The following is an 18,159-nucleotide window of genomic DNA, read 5'->3' as shown; positions in this document are numbered from 1 at the left end:
TCATTAAGAGAATGGCATCTCAGTGATTGGGTGGAGAAGTACTTCCATTCAAGTGTGTCAGGTTCAAGGAGGGTGCATGGGGCAGCAAGGGAGAACTAGATCAACCAAGAAGATCAAAGGATTGATCTAGGGCTTGATCAATAGATCAATCCTAGTTATCATATGTATTTCCCTCAATGAACCATTATATCACCAAGGGAGCCCTTGTAAGTTTTGAGTTATTAATGAAGAATGGATTTGAAGGGTAGAAATTTGTGTGCATGTGATTGTAGATTGATACTATTTAATTTTGCTTCCATTGTTATAATTGTTAAAATCCCAGTCGTGTCTTTTATTTAGTAGATATGTATAATAATTAATTATTACATCAGGGAAATCTATTAGGTACTAATTGGCCAAGTTGTCGGGGTTAGAAATTAACACCAACTAATTCCTATTGTTGGTTGAGCTAGAGCCTAGTGCTCAACATGAAGTTAGATAAGCTCTAGAGGATGTCATTTAAGCACTCTCCTTAGTTATTTCAACTTTGAGCATGGTGACAAGATTATATTGAGCCAAAGAAAGTAATGACTACATGGTCCATGATCTTGGGTAGCCTTCCTTTCAACCAACCCTTGAATATCCTTGAGTTTTCCAAACCTAGATGTCTTTTTTATCATAAGGAATAAACCATCGAACACTCATTTTGTTTTTTCACTTTTTTATTCAATTTGGGGGTGGAATTTAAATCCATTATGTCATCTCCTTCATGCGCCCATAGCCTATAAGGTCACTCTCAATACTGATGCATAGCCATCAACCATTGAATTCTTTGAACCATTACAACTTGTTAGAATAACATTGTTATATCTTATATGGAAAAAGAGAGATGAATGTACTTTGAAAAATGCTAATTTTTGTAAGTTTACCTACTATGACAAGGTGCTAATCGGTGCTATCGTTTACTTAAATTCAAGTGTAAGTTAAGAAGGTGGACTTTGACTTGGTGCATCTTCCAAGGCTTCCAGAATATTGGGGGTTGGCTCCATGCACAATGAACTGAGCACCCCCCAAAGCTTCATTCCATTTCTTGTTCACTTAGCTCCCACTGGTAATGCGTCACTCCATAGAGTGAAGATCTAAAGAGAGAACAAGGAATCTTGAAGCCATGAGCACCAAAGTGGGTTGCCTCTTTCTCGACCCAAGCAACATAAGTTCCCTTCGCTCAATTTTGGCATTTTGATAAAAAAGCATCTAAAGCGACAAAAAGATGATATATCTACCACTTTTGACTTATTACTATACCACCAATTAGACTATGATGATTGTGACCCTCCTCTAGACATGGGCTATATTGTTGCTACTTAATCTTTATCATTGCAAACATCATTGCTCTAAGCTTTGATATTTGCTTTATGGTTTCTAGCCTTGGGCTATATGACTATGTTCTTATTTGAACGTGTAAACCATCTGGGTTTAAACTCATTATTTTTTGATGATGCATTGTTTAGGTCATATGCTAGTAGACATGTTTTGCTTGTGGTGGTTGCTCTATGCAGCCTACATTTTTTGTATAAAGTATGTGTAAATATCATATATTAAATAGAGTATAAAAGAATCATTTTATTCATAAAGAAATAACATGATATAAATAATGTTATGTACAAATAAATAATCCAAACTAAGATAGGGAGTCAATCCAAGATAAGGTAAGGTGTTAATAGGGCATTGGTTCATTTGCAACATTACCAAGGAATAAAAATTATCAACCAAAGTTTCATTCTTTTGTGAAAATTTCCACTGAAATTTTATTGTAGCAACTAGATTTAATTATTCTCACTATGAATAAATTATGCAGTTTATTGCTGCGACAATAACTAATTAACCACACTGCAATCTTCACAAATAAAAAATATTGCAGAAGATAAAATGGAAACTGAGAAAATACTGGCACACACACACACAAAAATATAGCATCGTTACTTTTGGACAAAAGTCTCCAGACAAACCCAATGTGAGAAAATTGGTGCAACAACTGAGGGTTTTTATTATTAAGCAATAGTGAGAAAATTTTGAGTACAATAAATGTCGCCCAACTAGCGAATCTACCCAAGAGAAATTCTGGCAAAAATTTACTGAGGGATTTTACCCTCTCTCTGAGCAATCCTGGAACTGTCTGACTTTTGAAAAACTAGCCATCCAAGTGGTCTGCACAGGCTCTGCGTCATTCCAACACTGCTTGCCAAACACATTGCCTAAAATAGTTGCCAAACTAGGCATCCTGCCTATTGCTGGCTAGGAAAATGCTTCTCCGACCCTCTAGAAATTTTTCCTGGCCTCTGGAATTGAAGACATTCTCCCCTTCAACTGAATCGAACTGTTCACTTCAGGCTCTACGCTGCCTCTGTGCAACCTTCTAGAGAGAATTTTTGGCCTCCTCTTTCTGACTCTCTAGAACTAGAAAACTTCTTCCGGACTCACTGTCTCTACCCCTCTCTGTCTCTGCATCCCCCCTCTGACTCAAACTCTTCCAACATAATGTTGTTGCTCTCTAGAAAATTGAACTGCTCAAGGAAATCAATCTCAAGTGTATTCCTCCATCTACCCATCGACTTCTTCTTATAATCTCGCCGTGGGACTCCAACAACCAAGATTAAAACTTAATCAATGGCAAAGATTATTTCCTAGTCGATCCGTTTGAGTTTCTAGAGAAATCTCACCTTCCTCAATTAATTGTTGTTAATTAATCATTTTTCCTAAGTTAAACTTAGGAAAAATTTAATTACTGATTAATTAACTTCATTAAGACATCTCTAGGTGGGTTTTCTTGAAACTTTTTTTGGGTTATGGAGTCCTAGTGTTTCTTAACCTCTTAACCTCTCTGACAACTATCGAGAGTAGAACACCATTCGATGCTACAAAAACTAACATCTTCTTGTATTATATGCCACCCATATGGCATGAGTTTCAAAGAAATGAGGCTAGTTATAATTTTGAAGTAATTTTTGGTGAAATATATATCCATTCACACTAATGCCTAGACCAAAGGAAGTTTTCTCTTTGTGGTGCAACCCTCTTTGGGTATATAAAAATGATACTTGAAACAAATAGTGCCTCCAAAAAAGAAACAATGACAAAAGTAATAAAATCAACATAGATACATCTTAATTTCCAATCTATTAAGTGTCGAGATGCAAACCTCTTTTTAAGTTCAAAACATGAAGAAAGGTTTGTACCTCGAGAGATTTGATTCTTCTATATGTTTGGTAGATCCAGAGTTAAGATGGATCTATGTTGATTTGTGTAAATTTCACATCTTTATACATAAAAATATTCTTATTTTCTATTTTATTAAAACCCTAAAATACATATATTTGACACAAAGAACAATACAATCTAACTCAATATATTTCTCACAAAGAAACCACTTTGATCATTTATGCAAATACTTGATTTTTCAAGGCTGGTTTTCTTGTCACAACTGCCAAAGAACTCCTCATCCACCACACGAACAAAACAATCAAAAGCTGTATAATCACAGAATGTCCTGAATTTGATAGCTTGCAAATATGAGCTGTAACAGGAGTGATGGGCATAATATTAGAGATAGCAAAAATCATCAGAAGTGGCTCGAACTTGATACTTGGTAACTTGCTCCAAATTTTACCTCGTTTGCAATCAAAATATCAGGGCAAATTAATTCATATGCCATACTAAATCAGTGAAAGATTTCAGTTTCCATAATGTCTGGAAAAGGGTACTGGAATTGACTGAAACATTCAGCCAACAGATAATGAGTCATCAATATTATCTATCATCTCTAGTGCGCTTCTTTCTGTACAGGTTGATGCTCCCTTTATTGGCAAATGCTTGAATCTCAGGATCACATATTTTGCCAATGGCTAGCACAGAAAACAAGGAAAATATTCTTAAAGTTTGCTGCTAAAAACTCTCCACACGCTGAAGCCTCATATGCATGCTTTGAGTCCCAGATTCTGCTGAAGCAACATTCTAGATCATTTTGTATTCATCATATCCAAACTTCTTATCTTTTAAGAAGGCTAAGATCAATGGATTCTAAGCTTTATGTTTTGTAAGAAACACCCAGGTAAACAACCATGTATAGGCCAACTTCCATCCCTTAAAATAAGATAGATAATTTTGTTTGAATCTACCAGTGAGCAAAAGAATAGGCCAATGGTACTAGAAAATACATCTAGTTACACACATAATGTGGGGGTGCCGCAGTTACTCCTGAGAGTAAAAGATAAGAGACAAAAGTAAAAATAACAGAAAAGAGATTAAGAAAGGGTGAGCCAAGAGGTTAAACCCCAGAAAAGAGAGAACCACTGCTTATCATTATTATGCATAGAGGCAGAAGTAGAGAAGGGAGCAAAAACATCTTCATCGCATCCACCACTGTTAAGCACCAATGCAACGCCTGATAATATCATCAAGGGAGTACTTGGGGCTAAACTGTAAGGGGGGCCCCAAAGTCAGTACCCCATCTTATATTTTGTGACAACCTCATTCCCATGTATATATTAGGTTATGAATTGGTTACTTTCTCACTGAAAGTCTTTTTTGAGCATGCACTGGGTGAAAGTCAGTATTCCTCTTATGATTGGCGTGCATCATGTTAGAAATATTCGATTGGTTTTTCCATCCTGATAGCTCAGAAGTGCATTGCTAAGTTCTCTCGTATATATCCTTCGAAAGATATTGCTGTAGACCTTGTTTTTTTGCATGTATCCGGAGTTTCTTCAGGCCATTCTTCTGGAAACAAATAAACAAATTAGTAAAATAGATGGTGTGTACCATAAGAATAAGTATTTCAATTGTGTGATCCCTATAAATAAGTATTTAAATGCTGACCCAGTTCTTTAAATAATACAGACATGGAATGCATATGACTGAATTGGTAATTCAACTAGGTTTAAAGGCCACACATAGAAATTATAGAAATTACATAGTGCATTATTAGATTAATTGCTGACTAGAAAGGAAGAGTCATTCCTTTCACACTGGCTTAGTTCACCTCGTAATAATGTTAACTGGACAATGTCGAGTTGCCTTGATGGACTTGTTCACTAGGCTTCTCTTTTATATACTCATAATACAATGGCATATGCATGAGTTCTTGTCAGTTAGCAAAAGCAGGGACTTACCTCTGTATCCATAACTGACTGATAATGCAACCCTAAATAATCAGCAACCTGCAAAATGTCACAAGTTTCAGACATACTGTTTCAGCAATAAAAGTAAAGGTAATCCTCGATTCCAGTGTAAACTTTCTCAGTAAAAAAACAATAATAGTACATTACAGCATTCAATGGATATTATACTATTGCACAAAGCTTAAATTGCTTCTGCTTCTGGACAGCCCTAGCAATATTTTATCAATAAACTACTGTCCGTAGGAGATTCTATTGCGATAGATGCTACAACAAGAGATTTCCCGTCAATATTCTGTGGAACTCTTAGGTAGAAAACATTTAACTTTAACAACTTATTTTGGACTACCTGAGATCTTGTCCAAGGAACACCAGCGTCAAATCCATAACGCAATCTTATAACCTGGAAATGCAATACATTCTGATATTAGAACAGCCCTGCATTTAAATTCATTCAAGACGTGTGAATCTTAACCTAAAATAATATTGTAAAGTTCTATTGAACAACTTACATTGGTGCATGTAAGAGAACATAATTATAATAATATAATGTGCATGGTATATCAGCTGATGATTTTGTAAGGGATATGTATTAACGTATGAGAATATTAAATGCATTTTGCTCAACAAGGGTACAACAATGTACTTATGTCACTCCCAATGCAACATGAAGCAGAATAATAGACTCTAAATGCACTGTGCTGTAGTTAAAGCCTTGGCTAATGGCTATTTTTGTACAAATATTTTCCGATAATAAACTTTTATCATCAGAGCAAGCAGTGGCATCAAGGCTGTTGGGAGAGGGGAGCAGGAAGTGGAAGCAGGAGAGGGTCCGGGAAGCACAATTTTCAAAAGGCTTCTGGGAGCAAAGTGGTTCGAGAGCATTTTTTTTATAATACATATTTTAATATATTTTGATGCATATATATTAAAAAAAACATGTAGAACGTCAAATCAGAGGTATAAAACAAGAAAACATAGATTTAACTATTGAATAGCTATGATCATTAAAGCATCAACCATTTAGTGCACATATAACATCAATCATCTAGTTGTTATAAGATTGTTATCAAATGATCAATATCAACCTTCAAGTTTCAACATATAAATTTGTCTATCAACAAATTGTAACAAATAACATCGACCACTAAATGAAATAAAGCATCACATTCATTACCAAAGAGTTGTAAGATTCAGTCAACAGCTCAAAGGTAGGTTCAACCTAAAACTGTCATATAATATTTACATATAAGCCACAATAAAGACAGTACTAAGTTCTAGAGACTGCTTCTAAACAGGAAAAAGAAATAGAAATCTAGTATCTATTAACCTTTCCTCTTGCCACAAGATACTTCTAGTTTCTTTTCCCATGTCCATGAAGAAGAGGAACAGAAGTAGGTGGAAATGTTTGTGGAACACAACCAGCAGCTGCATGGCCCCTACGTAAAGCTGGATGTTGTGAAGATAAAAGTAAATTCCTGCATTTGGAACCCTACTAGTGGATGGGGGTGCTCTGTTAACTTTATAAATATGATCACCATCATGATTATCCAAAAGTTCAGCTTCCAAGCACTCAAACTATAACTATGGCTCCATCCTCAAAATTATCCTCCTTTGGATTTGTATGTCACGTGTTTTATCATTCTCTATCAAATCACAATAATGGGGCAACGACCTCAAGTTGTAGTGCACATAAACCAAGCTTTCTACCCATTCTACATTGAAGCTATTGCTATTTCTCTTAATGTTGTGGATGAAGCTATAGGTAGTCCAACACCTCTATATAAAAGAAGTGTTAACAACGTATGAATGCACCCTCATCACCAATTTATGCAGATGTGTGGTAGGAGTCATATAGGTTCCACCTTTTGATAGGACTCACCCTATCTTGATCTGCAATTTAATGCAAATTACCAAAGACTCCATGCTCATTGATGCACTTGCTCAATTGCATTCGTACTTGAGAACATTCCTCCTAATCAAGGACCAATTTGTCTAATACAAGCGTATACAAATTTTATATCTTTGGATATGTGTGTGGTTTTAACATAGTTATCAACTTAATGAGAACCCTCAAGGGTCTTTGTTTTCTTAGAAGTTAGAAGTCACATTTAGTAGTCAATTTTACCACTATTTTGAAAGTGATGTTTTTTGGGAGGTTAAAATTACCACCTTGTGCAACCATGGCCTTAAAAACATTGTAATGTTGTTGACAAAAACCTCAAAATCAAGCCGTGAACTGAAAAATAGTGCTAACAACAACATTTATTATTTTTGAGATTTAAACTACGTCTTTGTAACCTAATTGGTACCATTGCAAGCAAAACTTTAAAATCAACACTTGAATTGAAAAGTGGTGCTCCCAATAACAGCCCTATTTTTTAAGGATAAAAATTGCAAGTTTGAAATTGTGGCATTGACAATGAGTACACTTAGAATCAGAATTTAAAACTGTTAATTTTAGGTTACAATGGTATCAGGTATGTTCTATGCTTAATAGCAATTTACTTCAATTTCTTTATTAGCCCAATATCAATATCCAGTTTAGCAATCACATCAACATGATAGTAAAATGCAGATAGAACATAAACATAAACAGTAGAAGACAATCCAAGACAAGAGGGCACAAGATGTGGCACTAGTTAGGGACAAACCCCAATGTGGGGAAACCCTTGATCAATTCTTCTTATATTCTTCAATAGTTCAGCGGAGAGAGATAGTACAAATTTACAAATCTGATAATTTATGACAACAGCAGAAAAACCCTAACCAGAAAAGTCAACGCTGGTCAAACAGGGCAGAATTCTTCCTCTAAGTAGCTCGGTCAAACCCAGTCAACTTCGGCCTCCAACAACAAGCCCAAACAGCCCAAAACAGTCTGAAAAAGTCCAGTCAAAAGCTGGTCAACGAAAGTCAAATTGCAGCCAGCCCTAGGGAAGTCAATGCTGGTCAAATGGGAGGTCAAATCACCTCGATTTCAGTGCCCAGATCTGCGGCCTGCCAAGGAGAAGGTCCTCACCCAAATTCGCAGTCAAGAGGAGGTCAACGCTGGTCAATGCAACCCAAGAAGCAGCCTCTGCAATTCGGTCAAACTAGTCAACGTAGTCAAACAGTCAAAACAGATCCTCCTTCCTTTGCACGTGTGAGAGACAACTACCAGATTTGCATACCCAATCAAGTGAGGAGAGAGAGATGAGTGAAGATTAGATGATGAAAGAATGTCTTGAGGTCTCCTCCTTTTATATGCAACGTTGAGGATGAGCTGGGGGTTTGAATCCCTGTTTTGCTTGTTGGCCGACCTTGACAATTTGTCAATAATACAAATAAATTCATATATTCATTTTTACATGTCGGAATCGGATGATATTTAGATCAATCCTACAACTCTCGGAGAGAGGAATCCAAGAAAAATATCAGCTGTCATAAATAAGATGACCCGTGTGGATTTTGGCCCTAGTTGCCAATTTTAACACTCCCTCTCAACTAGGGAGAACTCCATATGCTAATCCATCTGCCAGTCGGTACTATCTTTGCCATCAATGCACTGCTCTGCTCTGCTCTGCTGAACTATGAAGAAGAAGAAGTGATCGAGAATGTATCATACCATTCTCTATTGACCCGAAGTCAGTCCCAGAGAAAAGAGAGTGTTTCATACCACTCTTATTGACTCGAAGTCAGTTCCAATCAAAAGAGAGTGTGTCATACCACTCTTACTGACCTGAAGTCAGTTCCAATTGATCCCAGATCAACATCGGTCATCCTAGCATAGGGAGTACAGTAGTACACGATGCGTTCATCGGTAGTACTATGGTCCCTATCCTCATTTCCCTACTCATTGACCAAATGAGAGGTACTTCCCATGAGTGCCAGACTGCATGTCTAGGATGTCTTAGAAGGAGAACGATGAACCACTCATCTTGCCTACATGTCGCCAAGGGGTATCACAGGGGAAGGCTAAATCACTCACCATGTACACAACAAACCACTAGGGGAAGGCTGAACCACTCACCCTATGGTTGCTCATCGCTCCAAGAAGTACCCCAAACCCTACGTAGCTCCCCGAGCTCAATGTCCATATCATACAAGACCCTCATAAGAGGGTCTATCCACAACTCCAAGTCGTTCTCGGAAGGCCAAGAACTTGAACTTCCCTAGGGGCTTTGTCAGAATATCAGTGACCTGCTCATCAATCCCATTGTGATGGAGCCTTATTGCTCCTCGTTATACCATATCCCGGATAAAGTGGTACTTGATATCTATGTGCTTGGAGCGTTCATGAAATACGAGATTCTCTGATAATCAGATCCCACTCTGGTTGTCGCAAAGGATCACGGTGGTATCCAGCACATGTCCAAACAACTCACTGAAGAGCTTCCTCAACTAGTCAGCTTCACAGGAGGCCATACTAGCAACTATGTATTCGATCTTAGCAGTGCTGAAGGCAACCGATTTTTGTTTACTACTCATTCAGGATATCGAAGAAGAACCCAAAGAAAAACAACACCCAAAAGTGCTCTTGCGATCCACCACACTGCCAGCCCAATCAACATCAGAATAACCATGCAGCCTCACATCTCCGGCAGTGTATCTTAGACCATGAGTGATTGTGCCCCGAAGATATCTCAGAAGATTCTTGGCACCAATCCAATGCATATGATGAGGCTCAACCATATATTGGCTCAACGTATTAACTGCAAAACATATGTCCGGACGAGAGTTCACCAAGAACATCAACGCTCCTATGAGTAGACGATACTCAGAAGCATTTCCTTATTCAGGTCCGACAACACTACCACATAACTTCTTGAAGTTAAGCTCCATCGGAGTAGTCACAGGCTTGTGGTCCACCATCCCAAATCTTTCCAATATCTTCACAACATATTTTCCTTGAGATAGGAAAATTTCTCCTAGCTTTTGCGAGACCTCCAATCCTAGGAAGTAGTGCATCAGTCCTAGGTCCTTCATCTCAAATTCAGAAGTCAACTCCCTCTTACATTTGTGAATGAGAGGGTATGCACCTGTCAGAAAGAGGTCGTCCACATAAAGTACCAGTATGAGAGATTTATCATCTTCAACCTTAAAGTAAAGGTTTGGATCGGCTTCACTTCTAGTGAATCTCAGCTTCATCAGATAGCTATCAATCCTCTCATACCAAGCCCAGGGTGCTTGCTTCAAGCCATAGAGAGATTTCTTCAACCTGCATACATGAGATTCCCGGTCATGAACCTCAAACCCCTCGGGTTGTTCCACATAGACTTCCTCTTTGATCGAACCATGCAAGAAAGTGGTCTTGACATCCATCTAATGTAGGTTCCATCCTTGCGAGGCAGCAAGGGCTATGATCGAGCGGATGGTGGTGTATCGGGCAACAGGTGCAAATATCTCATTGTAATCTACACCTTCCTTTTGAGAGAAGCCTCGAGCAACAAAGCGAGCCTTGAACTTTTCTGCACTTCCATCAGCTCCATGCTTGATTTTGTAGAGCCACTTAGAGGTGACAACCGATTTGTCCTGGGGTCTAGGGACCACATCCCAGACATCATTCTTCATAATTGACTCGTATTCTTCATTCATAGCATCCTTCCATACTTGTTGCTTCACAGCTTCTTTAAATGATGAAGAATCATTTTGAATGATTGTGTTCATGATGGTCAAGTATCCTTGATATCAGTTCGGCTTCTTGCTCTCACGGAAAGTCCCCCTTGGTGCAATATGTCTCTCGGCATCTTCGAGAGTCTCCCTAAGCCATGAGGGTCTCCTCTTGGAGGAGGAGGGCTCTTGGGGAGGAGGATCAATAGGATCCATAGGTTCATCAACATTAGGTATCGTTTTGTCCTCTTTTTCACCCTGTTTTCTGGTGTCAGCTTCTTTGTCCTTCCTTGGGACAGGAAGGTTGTTGATCTTGTTGAGGGACATATCTTCGTCAAAGGTGACATCATGTCTTATCTCAACTTCCCTTTGACCAGCCACATAAATTCCATAGCCCTTTGAATTTTCACTATAGCCCACAAAGATTCCTTTCTTCCTTGATGCACCCAATTTGCTTCTTTTCTCTTTCGACACATGAAAATATATGGGACTTCCAAAAATTCTAAAATGAGAGACATCGGGTTTCTTACCAGTGAACATTTCTTCGGGAGTTTTGGAGTCCAATACTTGATGAGGGCATTGGTTTTGAACATACAAGGCGGTATTTGCAGCTTCGGCCCATAGAAGCTTCGGAATACCTTGATCATGAAGCATCGCACAAACAACTTCTACAATAGTACGATTCTTCCTTTCAGCCACACCATTCTGCTCGGGAGTATGGTGTTGTGGTCTCCCTCTTAATGCCAACTTCTCTACAATAATCATGGAATTCATTTGATTTGTACTCAGTCCCATTATCAGTCCTCAATACCTTGATTCTCTTCTCAGATTGAGTTTTGATCATGGCTTTGAAGTGACGGAACCAGGTGAACACTTCATCCTTCTTTTTCAAGAAGTAGATCCAAGTCTTGCGAGAATAATCATCCATAAAGGTGAGATAATATAAGTATCCTCCCAAAGAGTTTACGGACATCATACCAGATATGTCGGAGTGGATCAACTACAATATATCTGTGGTCTTGCTATGACTAGAAGGGTATGGTTCCCTTGTAAGTTTTCCTTCAGCACATCCCGGACATACACCTTCATGCTCTACTTTGAACTCCGCCATACCTGTCACCACCTGCCTCACATCAGTTAGTGCCTTATAATGAAGATGGGCAAACCTCCGGTGCCATAGTTTAGATTGTAGAGATGTGTCGCAAGACATGGCTCCCAATGGACTTCAACTTGATACAACGTGTCAACCCTGAACCCAAGAGTAAAAGCATCTTTAAAATTCCTTTTCCAAACACGTACCTTTCCATCTATGAATGCCACCTTGTATCCTTTGTCTTCCATTACCGAAATGGACACCAGGTTCTTCTTGAGATCAGGTACATATAGAACTTCTTGTAAATGAATTGTGTTACCTTGATTCAATTGAAGGGTAACATTCCCTACTCCCTTCACGGGATAGGTGGTATCATCTCCAAAGATAATCTTCAAGTTTGTCTCTTCTCTATTAGATTAGAGAGAGCTCCCTTGTATCCGGTGAAGTGCCTTGAGGCACCACTATCAATTAGTCAATTCCCCAAAGAGTTCGGTGGCGAGGGCTGATATAAGATAGTATTCCTTTTGCTTATTGTTAAAAACATTTGATTCTTCATACTTGGAGTTCCTTGCTTTCTTGGAGGGTTGACCATTTCCTTGATGTCCCGCATTTCTTTTTCCTTTGCCATTGAACCTGCCATTCCTTTGATTGTTGTTGTTGAAGTTACCCCTGGAATGATTGTGATCATCATCATGTGATGTGTCCCTTCTATTTGGACACTCCCTTGCATAGTGGTCAAACTTATTGCAAACAAAGCACCTGCCCTTCCTTCCACCCTTAGATCTAGGCTTTCCATTGAAATGACCTTTAGACCCTGCATTATTTCTCCTTTTGGCATGAGTGGAGAAAGCAGTGGGGTTGCCTCTATTAGAAGGCATTTCTTGCTCCACCATTCTTGTTTCTTCTTGAATGCATCTCGACATAAATTCTTGAAACCATGGAATTCGATCATTATTGAGAATAGTGGTTCTAAATATATACCACTCGGGTGGGAGTTCTCCAAGGGTAGTGATAGTAAGTTCCCAGTCATGAATGACCTCCAATCGAAAGTAGATCATTCTTGATCTCAGTGATCCTTAAGAAGTAGGATTTGAATATTCTCATCCTTTCCCTTCTTAATATCCTTCAATTTATTTTTGAGAAATAAAATATGATTTGCATCACTAACCTTGAACATGCTGACCAACCTGCCGTAGATCTCCTTGGAGGTGTTCAAATCGGAGATGTAGGCCACCAGATGCTTGTCAATGGAATCTTTGATAATCTTTTTCGCTTTCACTTCAGCTTTATTGTACTTGGTCTTCGTAGCAGCCGGTGCATTTGAAGGAGGCTCAGGGATTTTACCCTTCACATAATCCAACACTTCTTGTTCTTCCAAGGTCAAATAAAGAGACATCTTCCATCCATGATAGTTAGACTTTTCACGGAGCTTGTCTTCAGCTGGGAAGTGGGATGAGGAACCCATTGGGCCTTTTGTCCTTGTCCAACTGTCTTTGGTGATTGCTCTTTTACTCTTGCTTGGGCTTTGTCTTCACCTCACCTTTGATACCATGTTAATTTTAGGTAACAATGGTATGTTCTATGCTTAAGAGCAATTTACTTCAATTTCTTTATTAGCCCAATGATAATATCCAGTTTAGCAATCACATCAACATGATAGTAAAATGAAGATAGAACATTAACATAAATAGTAGAAGGCAAGACAAGACAAGAGGACACAAGATGTGGCACCAGCCAGGGAAAAACCCCAATGTGGGAAAACCCTTGATCAATTCTTCTTATATTCTTCAATAGTTCAACAGAGAGGGATAGTACAAATTTAGAAATCTGATAATTTTCAAACAGGGCAGAATTCTTCCTCTAAGCAGCTTGGTCAAACCCAGTCAACTTCAGCCTCCAACATCAAGCCCAAACAACCCAAAACAGTCCGAAAAAGTCCAGTCAAAAGTTGGTCAACAAAAGTCAAACTGCAGCCAGCCCTAGGGAAGTCAACACTAGTCAAATGGGAGGTCAAATCACCTCGATTTCAGTGCCCAGATCTGCGGCTTGCCAAGGAGACTGTCCTCACCCAAATCTGCAGTCAAGAGGAGGTCAACGCTGGTCAATGTAGCCCAACAAGCAACCTCTGCAATTCGATCAAACTGGTCAACGCAATCAAATAGTCCAAACAAATCCTCCTTCCTTCGCACGTGAGAGAGACAACTACCAGGTTTGCATGCCCAATCAAGTGAGGAGAGAGAGATGAGTGGAGATCAGATGATGAAAGAATGTCTTGAGGTCTCCTCCTTTTATATGCAACGTTGAGGATGAGCTGGGGGTTTGAATGCCTGTTTTTCTTGCTGGCCGACCTTGACAATTTGTCAATAATACAAATAAATTCATATCTTCATTTTTACACGTCAGAATTAGATGATCTTTAGATCAATCCCACACCTCTCGGAGAGAGGAATCCAAGAAAAATAACAACTGTCATAAATAAGATGACCCATGTGGAGTTTGGCCCTAGTTGCCAATTTAAAAAAAAACCAACACTCAAATGGAAAAGAGATGCTATCAGTGGCACCCTTGGTGTTTTTCAAGCTTAAAATTGTGATGATTTAGAAACTAAGTTGCACGAAAGACCAAAATGTTTGGAAGTTTCTGAAATGGGTACGGCTGGAAATGTGACCCCCAAAAAACGGAAATGTCGGGTGAAATGTCATATATATACGTATGTATGTATATTTTTTTACAAATAAGTTAATAATGCATTATCTTGCAAGGAAAAAAGAATGAGACACATAATGCATTATCTTAAGAGATTAATATATCTTGCTACCTTTTTAGAGTCTTCTTCTACATGACCAACTCTTATAAAATTCTTCTGTATACTCTTTCACAGACATCAAATTTTGTTTGAGATTTTGCATTTGTCCAAAAAGATTTAGTTGATAATATAGAGGCATAAATTTACCTTTTAATTTCACTACCATCCAATCCTAGCTGATAATCTTCTCCTTTCCTTTATTCTTCCACTCTGCTTGCACGTTGTCCCATCATAATGAGGCATGTCCTTTAATCATGGTTACTGTATATTTCACTTTTTCTCATCAGCTACATTCTCAGTCAAAAAATTTATCCATGGCATTTCTCCAATTGATCAACTCTTCAATAATTAAGTTGTCTTTGTACATGGGCACTTCCAATCTTGGTTTGGTGCTCAATCTTCCAATTATCTTGTTCATTTTTTCTTCTGGAGTTTCTTCTTCAATGTCGACTTCTTCTTCTACTGAGGACTCTTCTTGGTCAATTATGTTGTTGGGGTTGACACCTCTTATTTGTGCAATACGTGGCCTTCTACTACAACAAATTCGGCCCTCAAAATCTGAGCAAATGTAGTTTTCTTGGAGGATGACTTGGACCTCTGAAGAGCAGCAAAATCAACCTCCTTTTGACAATGAACTCACACCTTAGAAATCTGAGATAACTCAGCCCTTTTGAAGCAATACATTAGGCCTTCCTGTAGCAATTTCTTGGACTTGTTTTGCATCGAGATTCGTCCCCTTCAAGTTTAGGTTACAACATGAATTTGGCCTCCAAACAAAAATGCTTATCTCAATGAATATCGGCTTGCCATACGAAGTAACTCGGCCTCAATAATTTAATGAGCTTGGTCCTAAGGAAGAATGCAATTTCCTCAGTGAATTTGGCCCACAAGAGAACTCGACCCTCCAATTAAATTCAGCCTGCACCAATGATGAACTCAGCCTCAAAAGATGAAACTCGACTTCAGCACTATTCGACCTCCCTAAAGAATAATAAATTTGGCCACAAGAAAGATTCGGCCCTCCAAATTAGTGTGACTTCCATGAAAGACAAACTCGGTCTCCAAAGATCAATTCGGCCTCAACAAATGGAACTCGACATCTTGGAAAATTTGAAAAGTAGTTCAAACTCAGAATAGCAATATTTTGACCTCCTGGAATTGAAGATGAATTCGGCCTTCATAAAATAATTGATCCTCCAAATTCAACTAGCCTCCACAATTGGAAATTTGGCCTCCTTAAATTGTCCCTGCAATATAATAACCCTACTAAAAAATTTATCCTTCATATTGAGGATTTCTCCTTCAAACAATTCACTTCAACACCTGCAATAATCACAAATGGAAGACTTGAAGTGATCTCCCCTAAGAGCCAACTAGGGTGGCACTCGAAGTCCACCAAAATCCGCTGTGAGTTTCGCTTGAAACCCTTGCTAGACTCCTTTGAGGCAAGTCAATTTTTAGAAAATGATTGATAGAATAGGATGATGTCAAGTGACCTCCTCTCCCCTTTTTAAAGATTCATTGGGACCTTTCTCCAATCTTCTAGAAGCACTTTTATTATTATTTTATTTGATAAAGTCACAAAGAGGGTTTTTCTTATTTTTTCCAAGTGACTTTTGCCCCTTTTATTTGATTCTATTATAGAGTTAGGCAAAATTTCTTTGTTCCCTTAGTAATTTCCCCTTTTTTAGCCTAAAGGAGACAAGTTAGGCTAGAAGGAATGATCCAGATTTATGAAGGAACGAAATCAAATACAAATATTAACAAAAACAAAGAGATACAGCGAAAACAAAACTTCAATTCATTAATAACAAAGTACTAAAAATTGTTTACATGCAGAGTGGAAATCAACTAGCTCAGGTGATGGTAGAAAAGTGGAAATCAACTAGCTACATGCCTTCTGAACTGTGTTACAATGAGGCTCGAAGGCCTATTTATTATTGCAAAACAATGGAAAACCCTAAACATCCAAAAACCTAATCCTAGGAATTTACAAGGTAAGTTCCTCAAATAGAACACCAAAGGACGCTGCTCACAAACAGATCACAGATCAATACACTAGTATTATTGACGTGGTTAAAACCGTCAAAGAGGGAAACAGTCCACGGCTTGAGCCAATGCAGCCACTTCAGGGAATTTATTAATAAAAGAAAGAAAATTTACATAAGCTTCTCTCATGAACAATCACCCTACAAATGACCCTCCATGCTCTTTAAATAGAGGTCATGGACCAATCGGGTGTTAAGCCACGAATTAAGTGTCGGTAATACCGAGGAGAGAATGAACTGTCAGATCACTTCATGTCTAGAACATATTGTGACCATCGGATTATAAGCTACAAAAGTACATAGTAAAGAAACACACTTTACCTAACTCTACACTAGACCAAGTTATACTTAATTATTTCTTATGTATCGGAATATCCTAACATCCCCCCTTAAGAACAACTTGGGATAGAATTCAAGGATGTACAAATACGACACAATAGGAGAAGGAAGGAGGCATTAGAGCCTATCCCCCCTTAGTGACAACTTCTTGAACTCCAACCATAAATTGAAGTTTAGTAAACTTCGCCTCTGTGAGAGCCTATGTAAAGATCTTTACAACTTGATCATCGGTTGAGCAATATTGCACTTCAAGAACATGGTCATGAATGAGCTTTCTGATGAAGTGCATGTGAAGTTCAATGTGTTTGTTGCGCTAATGTTGGACTGGATCTTTCCATAGTTGAATGGCACTTTGATTATCACACCAAAGTGTAGTCAGATGCTGCCGCTGAAAGCCAAATTCTGACAGGATCCGACGAAGCCATAGGGCTTCCTTACTAGCTTCTACAGCGCCACGATACTCTGCTTCTCCTGCAGAAAAGGAAATGGCACTTTGTTTCTTGCAAGCCCATGTAATAGGTCCAGAACCAAGAGTGAAGACATAACCTGCAGTGGACTTTCGATCATCAGGGTCACCAACCCAATCCGAATCAGTGAAACCAACCAATAGAGGAGATGCTTCTGTACTGTAATGAATCCCAAACTGAATTGTACCTCAAACATAACGAGGCATTCTTTTAGCTACTTTCCAATGACTTTCATGTGGGTTTTGCATAAACCAAGCAATAAGGCCAATAACAAAGGAAAGGTTAGGAAGGATATGGGTCAAATACAAAAGTTTTCCTACAAGTTGACGATATAAGGTAGCAGCAACTTTAGGGGAAGTACAAGTGACTGAATGTTTGGCTCCAGACTGAAAGGGAGAAGGGGTTGGCTTACAGTCTTCCATGTGAAAGTGGTGTAGAAGATCACATGCATACTTGGACTAGGAAAGGGAAATACCTTCCTTGGATAAGATCATCAACATAAAGAACAAGAATGATAAGAGACTTACCCACTTTCTTGGTGAGACAATATTGTCAGAATGAAACCTAGAAAAGCCAGTATCTAAAAGAAAGTTATCCATTTTGGCATACCAAGCCCGAGGGGCTTGCTTGATACCATAAAGGGATTTTTTAAGCCGACACACAA

At 38.6% G+C, this 18,159-nt stretch overlaps 1 protein-coding gene across 2 annotated transcripts in view; it reads right to left on the bottom strand.

Annotated features, from left to right (window-relative positions):
* Nucleotides 1–3,407: 3,407 nt before the first annotated feature.
* Nucleotides 3,408–18,159, bottom strand: part of LOC149229280 (uncharacterized) — a 350,336-nt gene continuing 335,584 nt past the window's right edge. For both annotated transcript variants that reach the window (XM_089375808.1, XM_089375807.1), the window contains 3 exons: nt 5,503–5,556; nt 5,148–5,195; nt 3,408–4,755 (listed from right to left, as the gene is read on the bottom strand). In XM_089375808.1, the coding sequence (XP_089231934.1) occupies nt 4,669–4,755; nt 5,148–5,195; nt 5,503–5,556 (189 nt within the window). In that variant the 3' untranslated portion in view covers nt 3,408–4,668. The remainder of the gene's footprint in view (nt 4,756–5,147; nt 5,196–5,502; nt 5,557–18,159) is intronic.

This window comes from Pinus tabuliformis, chromosome J, assembly GCF_031772625.1.
Source record: "Pinus tabuliformis cultivar Carrire ecotype Pingquan chromosome J, CPIR1, whole genome shotgun sequence".
Lineage (NCBI taxonomy): Eukaryota > Viridiplantae > Streptophyta > Pinopsida > Pinales > Pinaceae > Pinus > Pinus tabuliformis.
The sequence above is the reverse complement of the archived record's forward strand: the minus strand, read 5'-3'. Positions and strand labels throughout refer to the sequence as shown.